Genomic DNA, 19008 nt, shown 5'->3' with positions numbered 1-19008 from the left:
TGTTAGAAAAGAATACAATAAATAGCATCAAATGGGTCTCCACATGGAAAAAGAGTAGGTAAAAAAAAAAAGGAAAAAGAAGAAGAAATCCATGCAAAATAAGATAGATACAGTTGTACTGTATACGGAAAAATGTAAAAACTTCATGTATCTAGAACAAAGTCGTGAACTTTGTTTGGCCCAACTTTTCTTATACCTGGGAAGCCCCAAACTGTCTTCACCTCATAAAGTCTATGCAATACCTTCCGCTCTTTTTTTGGGATGAGTATTCTCAAATCTCACCATGGACAGAGTCAAATTGCAAAAATTAACGATATTGTATACAGTAATTTTTGTTATTTTCTTGCATCTACAGTAATTATGTAATGCAGTGGTTTTATTACTAGGAGCTTTCACTTGACAATATGAACTAAACTTTCTATTTGAAAGCTTGGAGTTTTTCATGAATGGTTGCTTCCCAGAAGGGATGACATGCAATAAATATAATGGTTACATTCATCGCAAATTCATTGACAATACTGGGAACTGTTGGAGAAACTTTACTTGTTAAGCCTTTCTCGAATAAATAAGGTGAATCTTGGCAGGTTTAGATACAGTGGTTACTATTCCTAGAAAAGTTGCACTATCAGTCCAAAACCTTTGGATGAGGTTTATTCTTGTTTCAAAGGACCTGTGTTCATATGGCCTTCTAGACAGCGAGTAAATGGTGGTGATATCTTCTTGACAAGCTTCAAACCATTAGGTTATTGCTTGGTGGATGTCACTAATTTCTCTTGTTGTAAACTGAGTTTATACTTTATACTTCAAAGTTCTAACAATGAGCAGCTCCAAAGGTTAGTTGCAGGATCCTTCTAACTAGGTGTCACTCCCACCTTGAATCATGCTTTGGATTCACACTTCCGCTCCTGCTCATAAGCCATTCCTACTTTGCTAACATTTTGGAACAGATGCTTTCCCAGTCCTGCACCTGAACTTGTTGCTGCTTCACTTCATGCTTCATGCAACTATTCTCCAAATTCTATTTGTATATAATCTTTCTCTTTGATGATTGGAGTAATTTATTAAACTAATTGGCTTACTACATTTCTGAAAGAATGGGTACATATATTAATGCATTGTTAATTTCCAATTTTTTTAGTTTTTCAGTATCCTAAATGGAAAATTGATGATACTTATGCATGCAGATGATTTTCATTTGTCTCAGGTTGGCCAATTATGTAACTCTTGTGGTTGCACAGCTCATAGTAGTGGAATCACACATGGTAGAGTTGTTTTGTACTAATTCTTTCTTGTGTGTAGTGGATTACCGTATATGAAATGCTGTTTCTCTTCTTAATCTGAAATACTAAATATTGTTTTACATCATAATGGAGGCTGGCTTAGGGCTTCCTGATACAGAGGCTTGGTGCATGATTGAGACAATTGCGGAGAAAAACAACATTGGATACAAGCAGTTTGTAAGTTACTACTTTACTTAAGTTGATCTTTTGGACAAAATCATCGTCATCCTTGCCTTGTAGCAGCAGCAGCAGTCTTGTCCCAGCTTGTGGACAAAAATTAGCTAGAAATGAGTTTGTCAATGTGTTGTTCTCAGTGGATTAGTGATTGCTGTTTGACAAATAAATGAAACTAGCACTCAGCATCAAATGCCTCGTTCATTCTACAATGATACTGTATCATTTTGATATGGTAAAATGTGGAAAGGTGAAAAAAGAGAGAATAAAATATTGGAAGAGAAAGGATGTAGACAGATAAGCTCCTCTTGCTCATGTAATATCATTTTGATACGAACCCCTAAACAGAGTGTCTGAAGGACCAACCAATGAAAAAGATACACACTTCACCAATAATATCGACTACTCCAACCATACAAGTATGTACACATGCATACAATAAATTCTTCCCTGATTATTAGAAAACAATTATTTCACCATTTTTCTTATGACACTATTAAATGTTCCGTCTTCAATATATGGAAACTATACTATTTTATAGTTTAGAGTATTCCTTCTGTGGACTCACCGACATTTCTAATTTTGAAGGATAATTTGATTTGTTTTCTTGATTTCTATTGTTTTGGTCTTATTATTTGTAAGTTTTTTTTAAAAAAAACTTCATCTTGGACATGGCCAGCAATATCACTCTTTTCAAATCAACGGGAATTACCATTACAAGACAAGTAGAGGACACGGGGAAATGTGAATGAAGAATGTCTGCTGTTACAAGGATCTTGCATTGGGCTGCACAAAGATGTCAAGTTTGGCAGTGATAAAAATCTCATACAAATTGGTAGTTTTCAAGAGAGTATCAAACGTTCACATTTTGGATAGTTTGTATGATAACTATGCAAGAAATTTAAAGCTTGAGGTAAACAAGCTTGTAGAAATCTTAAACCATAGCATTTGAAAATTGTAGTGTGACAATAAGAACATAAATGTTATCAAACTGGCTCTATCTAACCTTCCCCTTTATTTCATGTTTGTCTAAGTCCAAATTCAGTTTTGGAGGTGTGAGTTCTTATGGAGAGGGGTTGAAGAACAAGATAAGCTCCATTTACTAAAGTGGGAAGAGCTATGCAAATCGTTTTCCGAGGGTGGTGCAGGCATTAGAGTGTTGGAGTCTATGAACATGGCGTTTCTAGGGAAGTGGCAATGGAGATTTGGTTCCAAAGAGGGCAAGTTGTGAAGAGAAGTTATAGCTTCCAAATGGGGGGAGGGGAGGTAAAGAGAACTTTGTATTATCAAGCATCGGGATATGGTAGGCCATTAATTTAATAGCCCCCTTGTTTAAAGCCCGGGTTGGCCTTCTTTTGGTGACAGGAACCATATTCGCTTTTGGGAGGATTCTTGGTGTGGAGGCAAATCTTTGGAATTAGATTCCATCATTGACAAGATTAGCCTTAATGAAGAATGTGTCGGTGGCTATCTATTTCTCCTTTATTGTTGAGAGTGGTGCTTGGTGTCCTCCTTGTCGTAGGGATTTATATGATGAGGAGGCAGTAGATTTCGCTAAGTTATCGTAGCGGCTACACAATATTCATCCTTCCCCGGCTTTAAAGGAATCTTTGGTATAGAATGCATCATCATTGGGGAATTTTCTAGTTCAGTCCTACCTGATGCTTCGGAAATCAACAGATATATGAAGACATGAATACTTTCTTGGTTTTTGGTTTTGCAGTGCTCCTCCCAAGATGGCTTCAATAATGGGCAAAGATGTTAGAGTTCTCCATCAAATTTAAGCTTTGAGCATTCTACTGACACTCCCACCATGCAATGTTGTTGAATTGCATATGCGATCATGTGTGATTGCATATGCCCGTGCACATATGCAATCGCATATTAAAAAATAAAAATAAAAAATTCAACAAATTTTAAAAAATGGAAAAATATGAAAAATGTAAAAAATTATAAGAAAGCAGGGGGAACTTTCCTAAGTTAATAGATAACGAATTTTATATATTTAAAATACATTTGAGTGAAATAAAATCAATTAAACAATGAATTAAGACATTAAGTCATCAACATTCCACAGTATAGTTAATAATTAACACTTAATAAGTAAAAACTAAGAAATAACAAGTAATTAAACTAACATTAACAACAAAATGAAGATTAAATAAGCTATTTATTTATTATTGATTGTAGAAAATGGAAATATAATTTATAAATTACAACTCATACACTAAATCGCTAACAAAATAATACTAAATGCTATATGCATTGATCTATTTGCCATTGTGGCATTTGATCACCACCATCGTCATCATCGGAGTCATCTCCTTCTTCCACATATGCTTCTTCTTCTGTTTCTTGATTGTTTGTATGTAATAATACTTCATCAACATCAAATGGTGGATCTTCAGCTTGATCATCATCTCCTTCTTCTATCTCCTCAAATCTCTTCCATAGGTTGACTGATACTACTCGCCCCCCTCCTTTGCCTTTGAGCGGAAGTACCTTCTCTACATGTTGATCCATATGCGACATCTTCAACTTGGACCCATGTCAGATCCTCGCTAATAAAGACTGACTCCTTCATCTCTACGGGCTACTCATTATCTGCATCCAACTCATCTAAGCAAGTAGGGTCAAATAAACCAATCTTTCCTAGCCTGGAATCGTTCTTGCAATTTCTGGTTGTGTTGGATGAAGACCAAGTCATTGAGCTTCTTTTATTCAAGGCAATTCCTTTTCTTTGTGTGAATTTGCATGAAAAAAAGTGCATTAGGCATTACCGCATTATTTTAGCTTATGCTTATAAGTTAAAAATTACAATTATCCCAAACTATAACATATTAACATTTTCATTTTTTTTTCCCCAAACTTACCGCCTTGAATGTGCTCCAATTGCACTCAGAACCGCTAGCAGAACATGTGAGTCCAAGAATCCTCAAGGCCAACTTCTTTAGAGCTCGATCTTTCTTATTCAGCCCACCAGTTAGCTGAGAAAAAAAAAATTAAGTAAGTTAGACTTTGTAGATTAGATCATAAAAGCTATTTGTAAGAGAGCTAAGAAATTCATACTACTTACTGGGCAATTTCATTGTTTGACGCGTGGCGACGATCTCCCTTAAGAATATGCCCTCACTCTTTATATAGAAGTCCAATATAGCTGAGATCTTGTCTTGTCCTTCTGTATCCGGAACCATTCTTTCCAACATGTTAATAAAACCAACCATATGTATAATTTGTGCTTCTACCATATCGGGGGAAGCGAATAAATATGCTGGGTTAAGGATGTAGGTAGCCGAATAATATGGAGATGATATTTGGCTGCCCCATCTTTTATCTATAACATGTATGATGAGCTTGTAATCACACTTTATATAGTTAAAGTGGTCCATGATCTTATTTCTTGTCCTCTCCATCGCATCATATATGTAACCTATTGTTAGTTTCTCATCCCTGCTCACCAATCCCAACACAGTGACTAAGGGGGGCTTAGATGCTTTTATCACCTTTACCACTTGTGTCCGAATTTTTTTGAAAGGATTGTTTTTTGAACAAGTTTTCTATACGCTTTCTTTGACAAAGGCCCATTTGTAAAATCGGTCGACATTACAAAGCTTCTAACTTTTTTTTTTTTTTTTTTTTTGCTTTTAATCTTTATATAATTAAGAAGGTTGTAGCGAAATGGGTGACTGCTGGACGTAGCAAGTTACCTCCAGTGCGTTTTCTCATTCAACTGAGAAGAAGGCCATGTTTGTATATAAATACCATGATTTTTCTTGCCTTTGCAATCACATTTAAAAATATCATACTTATATCTTTTAACATAAGATATACAAAATAAGCCGCACAATGGGTCCAAAATAAACGACGTTTCTTTTCCATAAGACGACGGCTGGCAATTATGTACGAGGCTGCACTGTTTATAATTACCTAGACAACGTATTCCTCTCCTATTTCCTCAACTACACTATCCAATAAATGAAATAAGTAATCTGCAATATGAGAATGGGCCAATGCATCCGCAGACTTTAAGAACATTGTCTCAGACTCTTAGCTAGACAATTCACCAGAGAGTTTATGAGATACCAACTGGATCTATCAGTCCATCCGTCGGCTATGAATGAACAACCATATGTTTTCCATGATTCCTTATATTCTACTGTGAAGATTCGTATGTAATCAACCTCAACTTTAAGGCGCGTCTCCCTCATTATATGATATAAAGGAAGTTTAAGCCCATGTCCGAATTGATGTATTGCCTCAACCATAACTTTAAAGCTTTTTTGTTTAATTGTGTTGAAAGCAATGCCGGTTTGGTAAAACCACTTAGTGATATACAATGTTTTAAATAGCAAATAGCATGTAGCATAGCGTTCACTCCTTTGAAGCGTGAGGCGTAAGCTACATAGCGTGTAGCGTAAGCTACACACAACTTCTGGATTTTTAATCAAGGTGCTTAGTTGCACCGATATCATGATATCCTATACCAGATTAGACTGATTAATAATGAAATTTAACAAAGTTTCATGATATTTGGTGCAATAAAATGCAACCTAAAGTAATAGGAAGGGGAAATGATTAAGTATAAAGGCAAAGAAAGAGCAATGAAACTGATTTAATAATGTTATTTAGATTATTTTACTGAAAGCATTAAAAAGGTTAACTAATTTTTATTGGAAATGGAAAAATGTAACAAATCATTGAAAACATCATGTGAGCTACATAGCGTGTAGCGTAGTCTACATAACGTGTAGCGTATGCAAATTATGATGTAGCGTAGGCTACATGCGACTTAAGCTATTTTCATGAGCTATGTAGCGTTAAGGCCATGCTACGGTATGTAGCGTAAGCTACACGCTACATAGTGTAGCTATTTAAAACACTGGTGATATATTGAATAGTGGTTTTCCTATTTTTTGTTTATACCGGTTTTCTAAAGTTATTTGAGCCGACCTTTTACCCCAATACCTTTAGTCGACCACTTCCCTGGGGTGTGGTCTACACCATCTATCCATGGGGCCATGCCCACGAGCTTTTTTCGAGGCTGGTGGTGGTCTAGACCGGCTTATCAACGTAGGGGGGTAGGGATAGTTTCATCTACATCAAATATGTTTATATCCTCATATGCATCTCATTCCATATATTTCTCTTGACGTAGGGCACTATCTCATCTCTTTCTCGATTGTTTATCCATATACTCAATGATCTCCCTTTGGATTTCTAGAGTAATTTTGTTGCATGCTTTTGCATTTGACTCCAGTAAATGTGCAAGGTGTTGCTTGTGGCGCGTAATGCCTATGGAACCCACGTACCTACATAACTCACATACTATTTGAGTCTTATCCATAGCACTACAATTGTGCCCGTACTTCCAACTCGTGTAATTCAACTTGGGTTTCAAAGAGAAAGATTGGGAAGAAGACATGGTATTTGAGTCTTCTTGTTATGACTTGTAATTTGTAAACTAAAAACTAAAAAGACTAAAGTAAAGTAAAGAGTAAAGAGATGAGAGAGAGAGAGAGAGAGAGAGAGAGAGAGAGAGAGAGAGAGAGAGAGAGAGTTACAATTACATAAAAAAAAAAAAAAAGTTTAAATCTAAAATTCTTCAATCAATCTTGTCTTGAATGTCGTAGTTATAGGCTTCTAGTTGTAGACTTGTAGTAGAATGTAGATTCTTGCCTTCTTTGAACTTTTGCTTGATTCTTGAAATTAGAATCTTGACTTGTAACTAATAAAATGTAGAAATAAAAAAATGTCTTGCTTGACTCTTGTCTCTTGATTTAAATGTATAGGAAGGGATATAGATTCAAATTTCAATAGAAATGATCAAATGAATGTATAGATTGTAGAGATTGAGTGTGAACGAATATAGAATTGTAGATTGAAGAAATGAAAATGGATGAATGTAGATTGTAGAAATGAGAATCTAGATGTAGAACTATTAAATGAAATGAATGAGAATATGAGATAGATGTAGCACTTGAAAATGAAATGAGAGAACGTATCTAGTTCTAGAAACTTAAAACTAGAAAATGAAATGAGCGAATGCAAGTTATGTAACCAATAAGAGAATGTAGAAAATGAAATGAATGAGATAAATGTAGAACCAGAAAATGAAATGAGAGAATATATCTAGAACCTTAAAAATAGAAAATGAAATGAAATGAGAGAATGTAAATTACTAAATTAAATTGTAATAATAACTAATAATAATTAGTAGGAGAATGTAGAAAATGAAATGAATGAATTGAGAAAATGAAATAAGAGAATGTAGAACTATGTAATGTGAGACTTAGAATTCGATGTCTTCTTGCTTCTTCTATCTTGAATCTTGATTCTTGATTGAAACTTGAAAGAAATTGGAGCTTTGGCCTTGGAGACTTGGAGCTCGAGAGTTGAAATATTGAGAATGTAAGAGAGAATGAGAGATCTGAAAGTATGAGAGTAGAAGGGAGAGTTTGAGTGAATGAAACTTGCATATAGAGGAGACTTGAAGGCCTTTTTATAGGCAAAAAGTCTGGTTTTTGCAAAAAAAAAAAAAAAACCTAATGGTCAGATTTCTGACCGTTGGTGAATATGCGATCGCATACAGCAGTATGCAATCGCATATTCTTGCATATGCAATATATGCGATCGCATATGCGATCAATGCATAAAAATATGCGACAACAATGGCACCATGACACCCAGTTGGCAAATCGTTTTCAAGACTTTTGTTTGGTTGGTTAGGAGAGAGAATCTTAACCATAGACTATCTTCAGAAAAGGTCTATGATCGTCCCTAACATTTGCCTTATCTGTATGAGTGATGCGGAATCGATAGATCATCTTTTTCATCCATTGCTCATCCTAGCATCTTTTGGTGTTGATTGGGTTATGCCACAATCGGTTGACAATTTGCTTTGGGCTTGGGACAATAGGATACTAGCTAAGGAAGAAACAATGATCCGGTGCATGGTCCTCTTAGCAGTTTTATGGAATATATAGGGGGAATGTAATAGACGATGCTTCCTGAACAAACTAGGATCGTGGGAAGAGTTAGTTTGGAAATCCAAAAGAGGTGTTAGTATGGGTATCCAGGGTAAAGAATGTAAATGTTTGTGAAGTTACGTCCTTGCTTGGGTTGTATTCTTTTACCGCTTTGACTTTTTGTTGTAGCGGCTTTTCAATAAAAACAAATCTATCAGCCTTAAAATTAAAAAAAAAAAAAAAAAAAAAGAAAGTGGAAATTGTCAGAAAATATGGTATTGAAAACATAAATTTGGTCTCAAGATACTGTAAGCACTACAATCTTCATGGTTGTGATGATATTCAGCTCTATTGTTGTTGAAAACTTGAGAATTTTTCACCGCAAATATTACCGTTGGTTAATTTCACCATTCTGTGTGGCCCGTCTAATGATTGGACCACCCTTTTTTTCACTCTGTGATTTTCATGGAGGGCCCCGCCTTTTGAAGTGTCAGATGTCACAGCAACATGACACGTTGGCACATGTTCTGGAGTGGTGGTAACTGGTAAGTAACTTACCAAGGTGTCTGGGATCACTCCTCTTATGCATATTACAGGTTCTTATGTTAATGGGTTTAATAGTAGTCTCTCCGTCTACTCCATCGAACTTAATCTCCAAATCAACTACTTGGACATCTCAGCATATCAAGCAAGAGTAACTGAGGCATTCAATTTCTTCTTACAAACAGCTTATGCTTTCACTAGTCTTGAATAGCTTTACTGGCATAACAATTTGATGCAATTTTCGAAGCATGTCAACTTTATGCAATCACAGTTTGACCTTGTTGGCGCTTTGCATATCACTTCCCTGTTTAAATAATTCTCATTTGAAAACATGTCATAGGACAAGTACTATGTTTTAGATTGTGCAACTTCTGAAGAAAATAAACCCAACCTTGTCTTGACAAATTTAAAAATCAGTTACTAATGTGACTGTTCCACTGGATTTCTAGAATAAAACCAAGGGAGACAAGTTGTATTGAACCTTAGGCTGCACCAGTTGAAGAAAATAGAGGTCATGCTTTAACCACATTTAAAACACAATAGTGCTGCTATATATCATACAAATAGCATCACCCACATAAGATACATAAGCATCGACGCTATTTTGATGTCATCATACTATGAAAATTTGGGAGATAGTGATTGAGCAAAGATAAAGGCATGAGACATTGTATCAGAAAATCGGTTCGGATTTATGCTGCAGAGGTCAACCGTCAAGGCTACTTTCTTACTTGGACAGCCTGTGGAGAAGTTCAGGGAGAGGGTAAAGGATCTCCACATGGTCTTTATTTGAGTTAGTGCAAACATATCAAAGGGTCCCTAGATAGATAATTTGGTGATTGTTGGGAAAGGAAGGAGCCTCAGGAGGATCTATTTTAAGGGCGTGTACGAGGGAGCGGAACCAATGTGAGAACCATCAGTGGAGAGATCCTATGTTGTTTGCAGATGACATTTTTTTTTTTCTTTCTTCAAAGGATAATCTGGATTTTTATTAGAGAGGAAAACAAGAGATAATAATACAACAATAGAGGAATGGTTGCTCTGATCAATACAACTAAACGTCTCAGATAACAGCAGCAACAATTTGCAAAACAAAAGATAACAACTCTATATAACCCTATGATCAATAATCATAAGCTGGGGCTTTCAAAATAAATAAATAATAATAATCTAAAGCTGGGGTCTTGAAGCGCCATCTGATGAGGACATGGACGACCTAATGTTGATGGATTGGGCTGATTTACTTGCCGATGAGTTTTGGCATGGACTCGAGCGTGGATAGGGGTCCAAATATTTTCCATAATTGGCAACAGCCGTAGACCCATCAACGGATCATGCATTATAGTACCCGTGGTGCCCTTTTGGGTCCACAAAAGTATCTTTTGATGGCATTTTTATTAAGTTACGATTTTTACTTTATTTTTGGACAAATTTTAGTTTATTTTTGCTTGGCTTATGCCTCACTTAAGTAGATAAGGGTAGTTTAGTCTTTTTCCTTTAAAATAAAATTGTAAGGTTGAGATTATGACATCCAACCCATAGTTATGCTTTGATGTAAGGCTCAGATTAGTTCTAGGACTTTTCTTTTGTTCTTTTTCATATAAAACTCACTAACAAAAAATTGTCTAGCAGTTTTTTGGTATAATTTCTTATCTTTCCTACAACCTTTGCTAGGGTTTTGATACAACTGCATGTGGTTGCCAATTTTCATCCGTTAGCTATATCACCCTCTTTGGTAGATGACAATTTCAATTGACGAGTTAAGAAAGGGGTGCTTCAGAATCTAAAGGTTGTAAAGTTTGTTGGAAAAAAAGAGTATATGAAATGACATTTTAGTCATAATAGGAGTGGAAACGAGGAATTGGCTAAGATCAATGGTCAAGAAATACCACAATACGACCACGAACTTGGGTCGAAATTCCTCAAAACTGATAGATTGAGTAGAACTAGAGTTGGGTGGATGAAGTGAAGATGTGCCTCTAGAGTTATATGTGATCACTGTATAAAAATCAATATGAAGGGGACATTTTATTGGACAACTATAATATCGGCCATGCCTTATGGGACAGAATGTTGGGTAGTCAAGGAACAACATGTTCATAGAATGTGTATCTGAAATGAGGATGTTGAAATGAATGAGCAACAAGATGAGGAAGGATGGAATTACAAATGAATGCATTTGAGGGAACCTAGGAGTAGCCTAATAGGTGATAAGACAAGGGAAAGTAGACTTACATGGTTTGACCATGTGTATCGGAGACCAAGAACTGCACAAGTTAGAGTGAGTTGGTTCAAGTTGAAGGCCATATCATGGTAAGGAGAAGGCCCAAAAGGACATGGGTGTAGCAAGAAAAGATTTGATGACTGATGATTTAACTGAGGAAATGGTCCTTAATAGAGTGGACTTGAGGAATAGGATTCATATGGCCAACCTCAGTTAGTTGGGATAAGGCTTTGATGATGATGTTGATTATGTTAATGTGGTATGAAGGTTGTTGTAGATCTTGTGCTCTCTGAAATGAGAACACCTACAACCAAGATTTACTTCCCAAATGGAATACTTAGTATCTGATTTAGTTCCAGTCTTACCCTAAAACGGCATGTTTAGGGAATAGAGTTCCATCTTATTTCATAGGAAGTTCAATCTTATTTTGTGGTAAGTACCTTGTAAATGAATATATATGATATTAATGTCGATTGTTGACTGTATAATATGATAAAGTAAGACGAATAAGAAAGCCTGCATGGTGTTGAAGGCATTATTCATTTCATTGGTATCGGGGCTGATAATTCTTCTTTATTTCACCTTTGGGTATGGCCTGCTTAAAAGATTGTCACAGTTTGAACATTTTCAATTGAGATTAGGCCTTTCATTTCTAAATTTAGTCTTTCTTTTATCTATTATTTCATTGTTCTGTAGGATCCTGTGCATCCCAAGGAAATTAATGATGTGTCAACTGTTGTGGCTAATAATTAGTGCTAACACCATGAACATTCCATTATGTTTCAGATAAAACTTAGGGGGTTGCTGTCACTTATCCAACAACGGCGCCTCAATTACTGGGGCACTTCCTTTGGGAAATCCCAGTCCTTTTCATCTTATGGATTGCCATCCCCGCGTTCGCAAGATGCAGCAGATGAAAGCCAGCAACCTGCTGAGGCCTCTGGTGTGGGACGAAGCTGGGTGCAGAGCATGTTCAGCAGAGAAAGAACGGACTCTTTTAGCCGTGTTCGTAAGTGGACTTCTGATAGCGGAAGTTTAGGTATCTTTATTTTACCTCAAGGATAGCATTTCCATTCTCCAACTTTTCCTGCTTTCTTAGCGTTAGTGTTGTGTCCTTAATTTCAGCTGCAAATGAGAATGTGAAAAACACTGCTTCTCCTCGCAAACCAGAGTTACCTTCTTCAGTCCAGAAGAAAGTCCAATCCAGCGTTCGCGTACTTCGGGGTCATACAGGTGCTATTACTGCTCTTCATTGCGTAACAAGAAGAGAAGTTTGGGACCTGGTGGGTGACCGTGAAGATGCAGGTCTTTTTATAAGTGGAAGCACTGATTGCATGGTAAGTTCCTGCAATTACAACTTACCTATCTGTGTGCTGATTCTCTGTGCGCATCACAACATCATAAACCTAGTAAATGATGTGCAGCATAAAAAAAACTTACACAATGTAGCTACATGTTTGCATTTTTTGAAGGCTGGCATGTCTCAGTATCAGTATGTGTTGTGGTCAATACCAGTAGTCATACCTGGGCAAAAAAGATTCCAGTTGGCAGTCCCGCAAAGTGGTTTCCTTTCTCCCAAGCCACACAATGCACTTTCCATGTGGAAGAATTTAGCATCCTTCTTATAATTAGATCCTCATAATTCCATATTTGTAGTTGCGGAAAAGCAATTTACGCTTTAGTTCTTTTAGGTTGTCTGCTTTTTGATTCTTCGATGTCAGCTCTTCCTATCATTGTGAAGCAGAATTCACCAAGTGTTGGATTGTTCACCCACCAATAGAGAACGTGAGTTGGGTTTAGACCGTCGTGAGATAGGTTAGTTTTACCCTACTGATGATGTGCCGCGATAGTAATTCAACCTAGTACGAGAGGAACCGGGGGTGGTTCGTCGCGTGGCCCCCCGCGCGCGGGCGGGAGGGCCGGGAGAGCGCGTCCACGGGCCAGCCAGCAGCACCGCGCTCTCTGAGCCACGCGCGTCTTGTTAGGGTCACCGGTTCGCCGGTCTCGCTGCTCGACGAGCCTCGACAATGATCCTTCTGCAAGTTCACCTACGGAAACCTTCTTACAACTTCTCCTTCCTCTAAATTTGTATTAAGCATGATAAAACCATGGATTATTCTTCACTTGGGGTCAATATCCTCATATTGCATGAAGAGTAACAGACTCTCCAAGAAATAGAGACCGTAAAAGACGTTTCAAACTTGTAAGTGATGATCTTTCACATATATAGCATCCAATTGTCCTGTACTTGACACCTTAGAGCCTCATTAGAAATGGGTTTGTTGTGGGTCAAGGTTTTTTCCATTTTCGGTTTTCACTATATCACTTTAAGAGTACATATAGATGGGGAGATTAAAGGAATGGCCTTGGTGGCCACACTAAATTGTATGTGGCCTCGATAGTGGTTGATTATAATCAGCCTATGTAATAATCCATTGCTTGATTGTAATCAACCTATGTAATAGCCTATTACAATCCTCCTGTGGGAGTTTTGTTCTCTCATTGCCGGTCCTCAGCCTGGATAAAGGAGGGTTGCATTAGGTCGGTAGCCAGTGTCAAACTTATGCCATAACTTTCACCATGAAGCCAAAGGTGCCTGTTAGGAGTGAGTTGGTACAAGTTGAAGGCTATAAAAGGGCAAGGGGAAGCCCAAATAGACATGGATGAAGTAAGAAAAGACTTGCTGACCCATGGTCTAACGAAGGCCTGGCCCTTGATAGAGTGGAATGGCAGAACAGGATACATTTAGTTGACCCGAATTAATTGGGATAAGGTTTAGGTGATGATGATGATTTGGGCAAAAGATTGTTCAATGTTTAATACTTTGCATAACATTTTCTCTTACCAGGTTGATCCAGAAAGCTTATTATTTTCTATGGTTATGCAAAATTTTAAGATGAATTTCCAATAATTGGTTAGATTTATTTACCTACATTGTGTTGTTTGATTTGCAACTAGTGATGAAATGTTTCCATGCGCTTCTGCAGGTTAAAATCTGGGATCCTAGCCTTCGTGGTTCAGAACTGAGGGCAACACTGAAAGGACATACTAGGTACTTAGCATTGCAATTGGTTTTCATAGATCTTCCCTTTGGAATTCTCTGTGTGATGTTGCTACATTTACAACAGTTGCATAACATCCACTTTAATCAGTGTTGCTATTGCATAAGCAAATATTCGCATACAGAGATGGAAGGGATGAGCACTCCCTTTACATGACACTTTTCAGACATTCATGGATATCTGGTTTCTTTGTATCAATTATATGATGGTAGCCTGCTTCATGGGCAAGTGGGTTTAGGATCATGAACAATGATTATACCTTTAGTATTTATCAAGTGGACATGGTGGAAGATTTGAATATGAACATATTGTTACCATAAAGTGGATCCTATGGTGGATTCAATGTATTAGATTCTAGCAAGCTTGGCTGTACTGACAGATTTATTGAGGCAGTTTTCTTTTTTGTTTTTTTTTTCTTATTTGGGGGGGGGTGGTCTTTCTGATTGTTCATGATCAGTTTACTTGAACTGTAATGCACTTTCTTCATGCAGGCCTGTTCGTGCAATTAACTCTGACCGAAGTAAGGTAGTATCAGGATCTGATGATCAGTCTGTAATTGTCTGGGATAAGCAAACATCACAGCTTCTAGAAGAGCTCAAGGGCCATGATGCTCAGGTCTGGCTACTTGTCTGTTTTCAGCTTGAAAATTGTATATCTTGCAATGGAATTAAGCTTTTTCTCTGATAATCTCATCGGCGACATGACACTTGCGCTCATGTCTTGTTCATACTTTTTTGTCTGTTAAATTTCCCATTTATTCTGTTCATCTACTGTTCTGCATTGCATGCATGAGGTGTTTTGGCAGTGTTTCATCTACTTCTTTCCTGAAGTCCTAGCGACTTCTGCATGCTTTATTCATTTTTGCAAATACAATAATAGTGACAACATTAGTTGCTCTATGATTGTTGAAGGGCATCATCCAGTAGGCAGAGTAGACATACCTTCATGGTAAAAGATTTAATTCATATGATCTCTCAAGCAGGGGATGGATGCTTTTCAAGGTAGTCTTTTCTTTTCAATTGATCAAGATCTGATCCATGGATGACAACACAAGTCCTCGACCAGAGCCCTGTTTCAAAGTTTCTACGATATCTTCTTCTTTTTTTTTGAAAGTTGACAAAAAAAATTCTTCAAAAAGCACCAGCAGGCGGCAAAGAATACAAAGGCAAAGACCCGAAGTACAGCCCCCAACAACACCCACCCACAAAAAAAAAAAAAAAAAAACATCCCGTCCGAAAACTAACCTCAACACAACTTCCAGAAAAAACTCAGCCCCATTCCCAAGAAAAGGTCCGAACTCTTCCAACAACCCAATCGTTGTTATGGTGAATATTACGGAAGTATCTTCCGTTCCTTTCTTCCCAATTTGCCTGAGACCAGCCAACAAACAGCTCCTCCACATATCCTTCGTCCTTCAATATACTCTCACCATGCTAGGCCAAGAATAGCTCACTTGTAGATCTTGGCATCACCCAGCATATATTGAATTTAGAGAGGACTGCAAATCATACCTTGGAAGCAAACAGGCACTGGATGAAGAGATAGTTTACTTATTCCAAGTCCTTCCCACATGATAAGCACACATTAGGCAAAAGCATTCCCCTCGGCTGAAGATTATCTACCGTTAGAACCCTTTCACTCCCAACAAGCCAGTTGGTGGGGTTGCATAAGACCAAACATATTTGGTGTAATTGAAGATTCCATTCCCTTCAGGGTTGGATCACAATCCATAGAGAGACCTAATTGAGAAGCATCCAGATGGGTCCAATCTCCAAATCATATGGTCCTTTGCAGTATGTACTACATACTTTTGTCCAAGAAAAAACACTAAAAGTAATTTTGAAATTGGAAGAGGTGGATAGAGTGGGAATCTAGGTCTTCCATGGATAAACTAAAATTGGACGAGGCAAGGTGTATATCTGAATGTATTATGGTCCTTATTTTGAAGAACAGAACTGATTTTCAAGTGAGAATATTTCCTTTTGTCAATGGACTTAAAAAAAAAAAAAAAAAACCCTTAGACTGGATTTGAAAATGGACAGAAGCTGGATTCAGTCACTACCTTTTCCACTTGCTACTTTATTATGAGGTGTTAGAACTTCCATGTAAAAATGTCTATTTTTTCAGATGGACTGAAAATACCATTCAACTGGACTAGAAAATAAATGGATCCTGGATTCATATGCTTCCATTTTTTATGTGGTGCTAGAAGCTATGTTCATATAAAACTTATGGTTTGGTCGGTCTTTGGAGAGTTTTAAAACTGTGTAAACAAGAAAGCGAGAATACAAAAGTGCAGACAAATTGGTTCTTCTCTGGTTGTCATGTTGACATATGTGTGCAATATCCCTGTCCTATGCAGCTATTATTTGAATGAAGTAGCCTTGTTACATAGGTTATGTGCCTCAGGGATGATATTTTAGAATGGATTATTAAAATTTTAGCTAACCTCCCTTGCTTTTTTCTCAACTACCACTGTAGGTCAGCCGTGTACGGATGCTATCAGGAGAGCGTGTCCTTACTGCTTCACATGATGGCAGTGTAAAAATGTGGGATGTGAGAACAGATACTTGTGTGGCCACAGTTGGGCGTTGTTCGAGTGCGGTCCTGTGTATGGAATATGATGACTCCACAGGGATCTTGGCTGCTGCTGGAAGAGATGCGTACGTAGATGGAAATTCTTAGACATGAGTGCTGTTATAACTTCTGAAGTTGCTAAAAAAATGTACATGTCAAATTTGGTTGCAAAGAAACCTAAAACCACAAATAATTGTATTTTCAGGGTTGCATACATTTGGGATATCCGTGCTGGTAGGCAGATGCACAAGCTTCTAGGGCACACAAATTGGATCCGGTAAGCTGGAAACTTATTATCCCTTTTTATTTTGTTTCTTATGTTTGATGGCCCCATTCTGATTTGCTGTCTCTGCCAATGATGAAGGTCAATAAGGATGGTTGGAGACACCGTTGTCACTGGTAGTGACGATTGGACAGCTAGGATATGGTCCGTTTCTCGAGGGACATGTGATGCTGTTCTAGCATGCCATGCTGGTCCAATTTTATGTGTGGAGTACTCGGCATCAGATAAAGGAATAATTACTGGTCAGTTACCACATTCCTAATAAGTCATGCAAGCTTCTCAGTCCACGTGATGAAATCCATTTATTCAGTACTTAAATCAAACAAAATCTCCAGAAATTAAATATTTGAAAACTTAAAGCACTTCCTAATATCTTCTGGACATTTATTTCAGGGTCAGCTGATGGACTGGTCCGATTTTGGGGAAATGAAGAGGGTAAGAATTCTTTGGTTTGTCAAGAGAAACTATAAGTAATCACTACAGGCTTCCATTAACCTTTTAGATGCTTTGGTCCCATAAAAGGTTGCTGCACTTGACATTTGGTGCTTCTGTGTATGAATGGTAATTTGTTTCATTTGTTGGAGATGGTGTAGTAGTCACACTAGATGTTTTGTTTGAACTTTCATGTACCAAGTGTAAGATAACCATGCATATGGAAATGCTGCATGGGTTTCATGCCTGTTACTTGTTTGCTCATTTGTCAGAAATATCAATTTATTATTATCGCATTGCTTGCTCATTCGAATTTAGCATTTCCAACTGTGGAACTTAAGATCCCTGTTGAATCCTTTTGATATTTCTAGATCGTGGGCCATCTCTCTCTGGACCGTAGGTCGTCTCTTATTCTCATCTTATTTCTCTTATTATTTTTCTTTCTTTTGTTTTTCCACTTTTGCCTTTGGTTCCAAGGGTATTTTATATAATTTGGGATATCACTTAATATAAGAAGTGGGGTTGGATGTCCAACACTAGTTAAATTTTGTCTCCCAAAACCTTTTTTTTTTTTTTTTTGACATGGTATCAAAGCAAAAAAGGTCCTAAGCTTTTCTCTCTCTCTCTCTCTCTCTCTCTCTCTCTCTCTCTCTCTCTCTCTCATAATTTCATTTCTCTTCTTTTCTTACTTCTTCTCAAATTTTCTTTCGATTTGAGAATCGTTGCAGCCTAATTAGTGATTGAAAGTGATTAATGTGAAAGGATCTTGCGGCGGTTTCTGATTTTCTTTGGACGGTTGTTTGACATTCAATTTTCATAAGGTTTTTAGGGTGTTTTCCTTCCAATTTTTGCAGAAACTGGGTTGTGGCAGCTAGGATTTCGCTTGATGCTTTCATTTGGACTGTTTTTTTTTCGTCCAACAATCAATTATTTGAGATTTATTTTTCCTTTGGAAGATTATTAAGATTTGTTGATATCTGGTGAATTTAATTGTAAGATCCTCTTCTCCTCTTTAGTGGTTTGATTTGGAGTTAGAAGGATTTTTTTTTTTTTTTTTTAAATTTTTTATTTGGAACCACTGCATGTTATAGTTGGTTATAACAACTTTTTAAGTATTGATTGGTGTGGAGTCTTGATATTTAGTACTCTTTTAATTATTTGGGATTAAATTGGCTTCTTCATCAATATCTAAGACAATTGATCCCATTATCTCCAAGATAGAGAGGTTGATTGTTTATTTTGAGAATCTTGAGTTGTAGATTATATCTCATAAACTTAAGCTCAACAATTATTTTCAATGGTTAAAAATTGTTGAGATGTTTGTTGGAGGAAAACAAAATGTTAGGATTTATTGATGATAGTATATCAAGAAATCCTATGACTGATCCTTCTTATGGAGAGTGGAAATCAAACAATTGTTAATTATGTCCTAGCTCCTAAATTCTACGTGGAACCAGATGTTAGTGAA

The 19008-nt window shown here is 37.1% G+C and overlaps 1 protein-coding gene across 4 annotated transcripts in view; it reads left to right on the top strand.

The window, feature by feature from the left end:
• Positions 1-19008, top strand: part of LOC131222755 (DENN domain and WD repeat-containing protein SCD1) — a 96043-nt gene that overhangs the window by 67115 nt on the left and 9920 nt on the right. For 3 of the 4 annotated variants that reach the window (XR_009160178.1, XM_058217934.1, XM_058217932.1), the window contains 10 exons: positions 1205-1262; positions 1374-1457; positions 11973-12225; positions 12312-12523; positions 14174-14238; positions 14740-14863; positions 16730-16911; positions 17031-17102; positions 17190-17350; positions 17502-17543. Coding sequence is in view for 3 of the 4 variants with exons in the window: in XM_058217934.1 (XP_058073917.1) it covers positions 1205-1262; positions 1374-1457; positions 11973-12225; positions 12312-12523; positions 14174-14238; positions 14740-14863; positions 16730-16911; positions 17031-17102; positions 17190-17350; positions 17502-17543 (1253 nt within the window). In the remaining variant the exon portion in view is untranslated. The remainder of the gene's footprint in view (positions 1-1204; positions 1263-1373; positions 1458-11972; positions 12226-12311; positions 12524-14173; positions 14239-14739; positions 14864-16729; positions 16912-17030; positions 17103-17189; positions 17351-17501; positions 17544-19008) is intronic. The other variant, XM_058217933.1, reaches the window with a different exon arrangement.

The sequence above is a fragment of the Magnolia sinica genome, chromosome 13, assembly GCF_029962835.1.
Source record: "Magnolia sinica isolate HGM2019 chromosome 13, MsV1, whole genome shotgun sequence".
In the NCBI taxonomy this organism is placed as follows: domain Eukaryota; kingdom Viridiplantae; phylum Streptophyta; class Magnoliopsida; order Magnoliales; family Magnoliaceae; genus Magnolia; species Magnolia sinica.
This window is presented reverse-complemented; position numbering and strand designations above follow the sequence as displayed.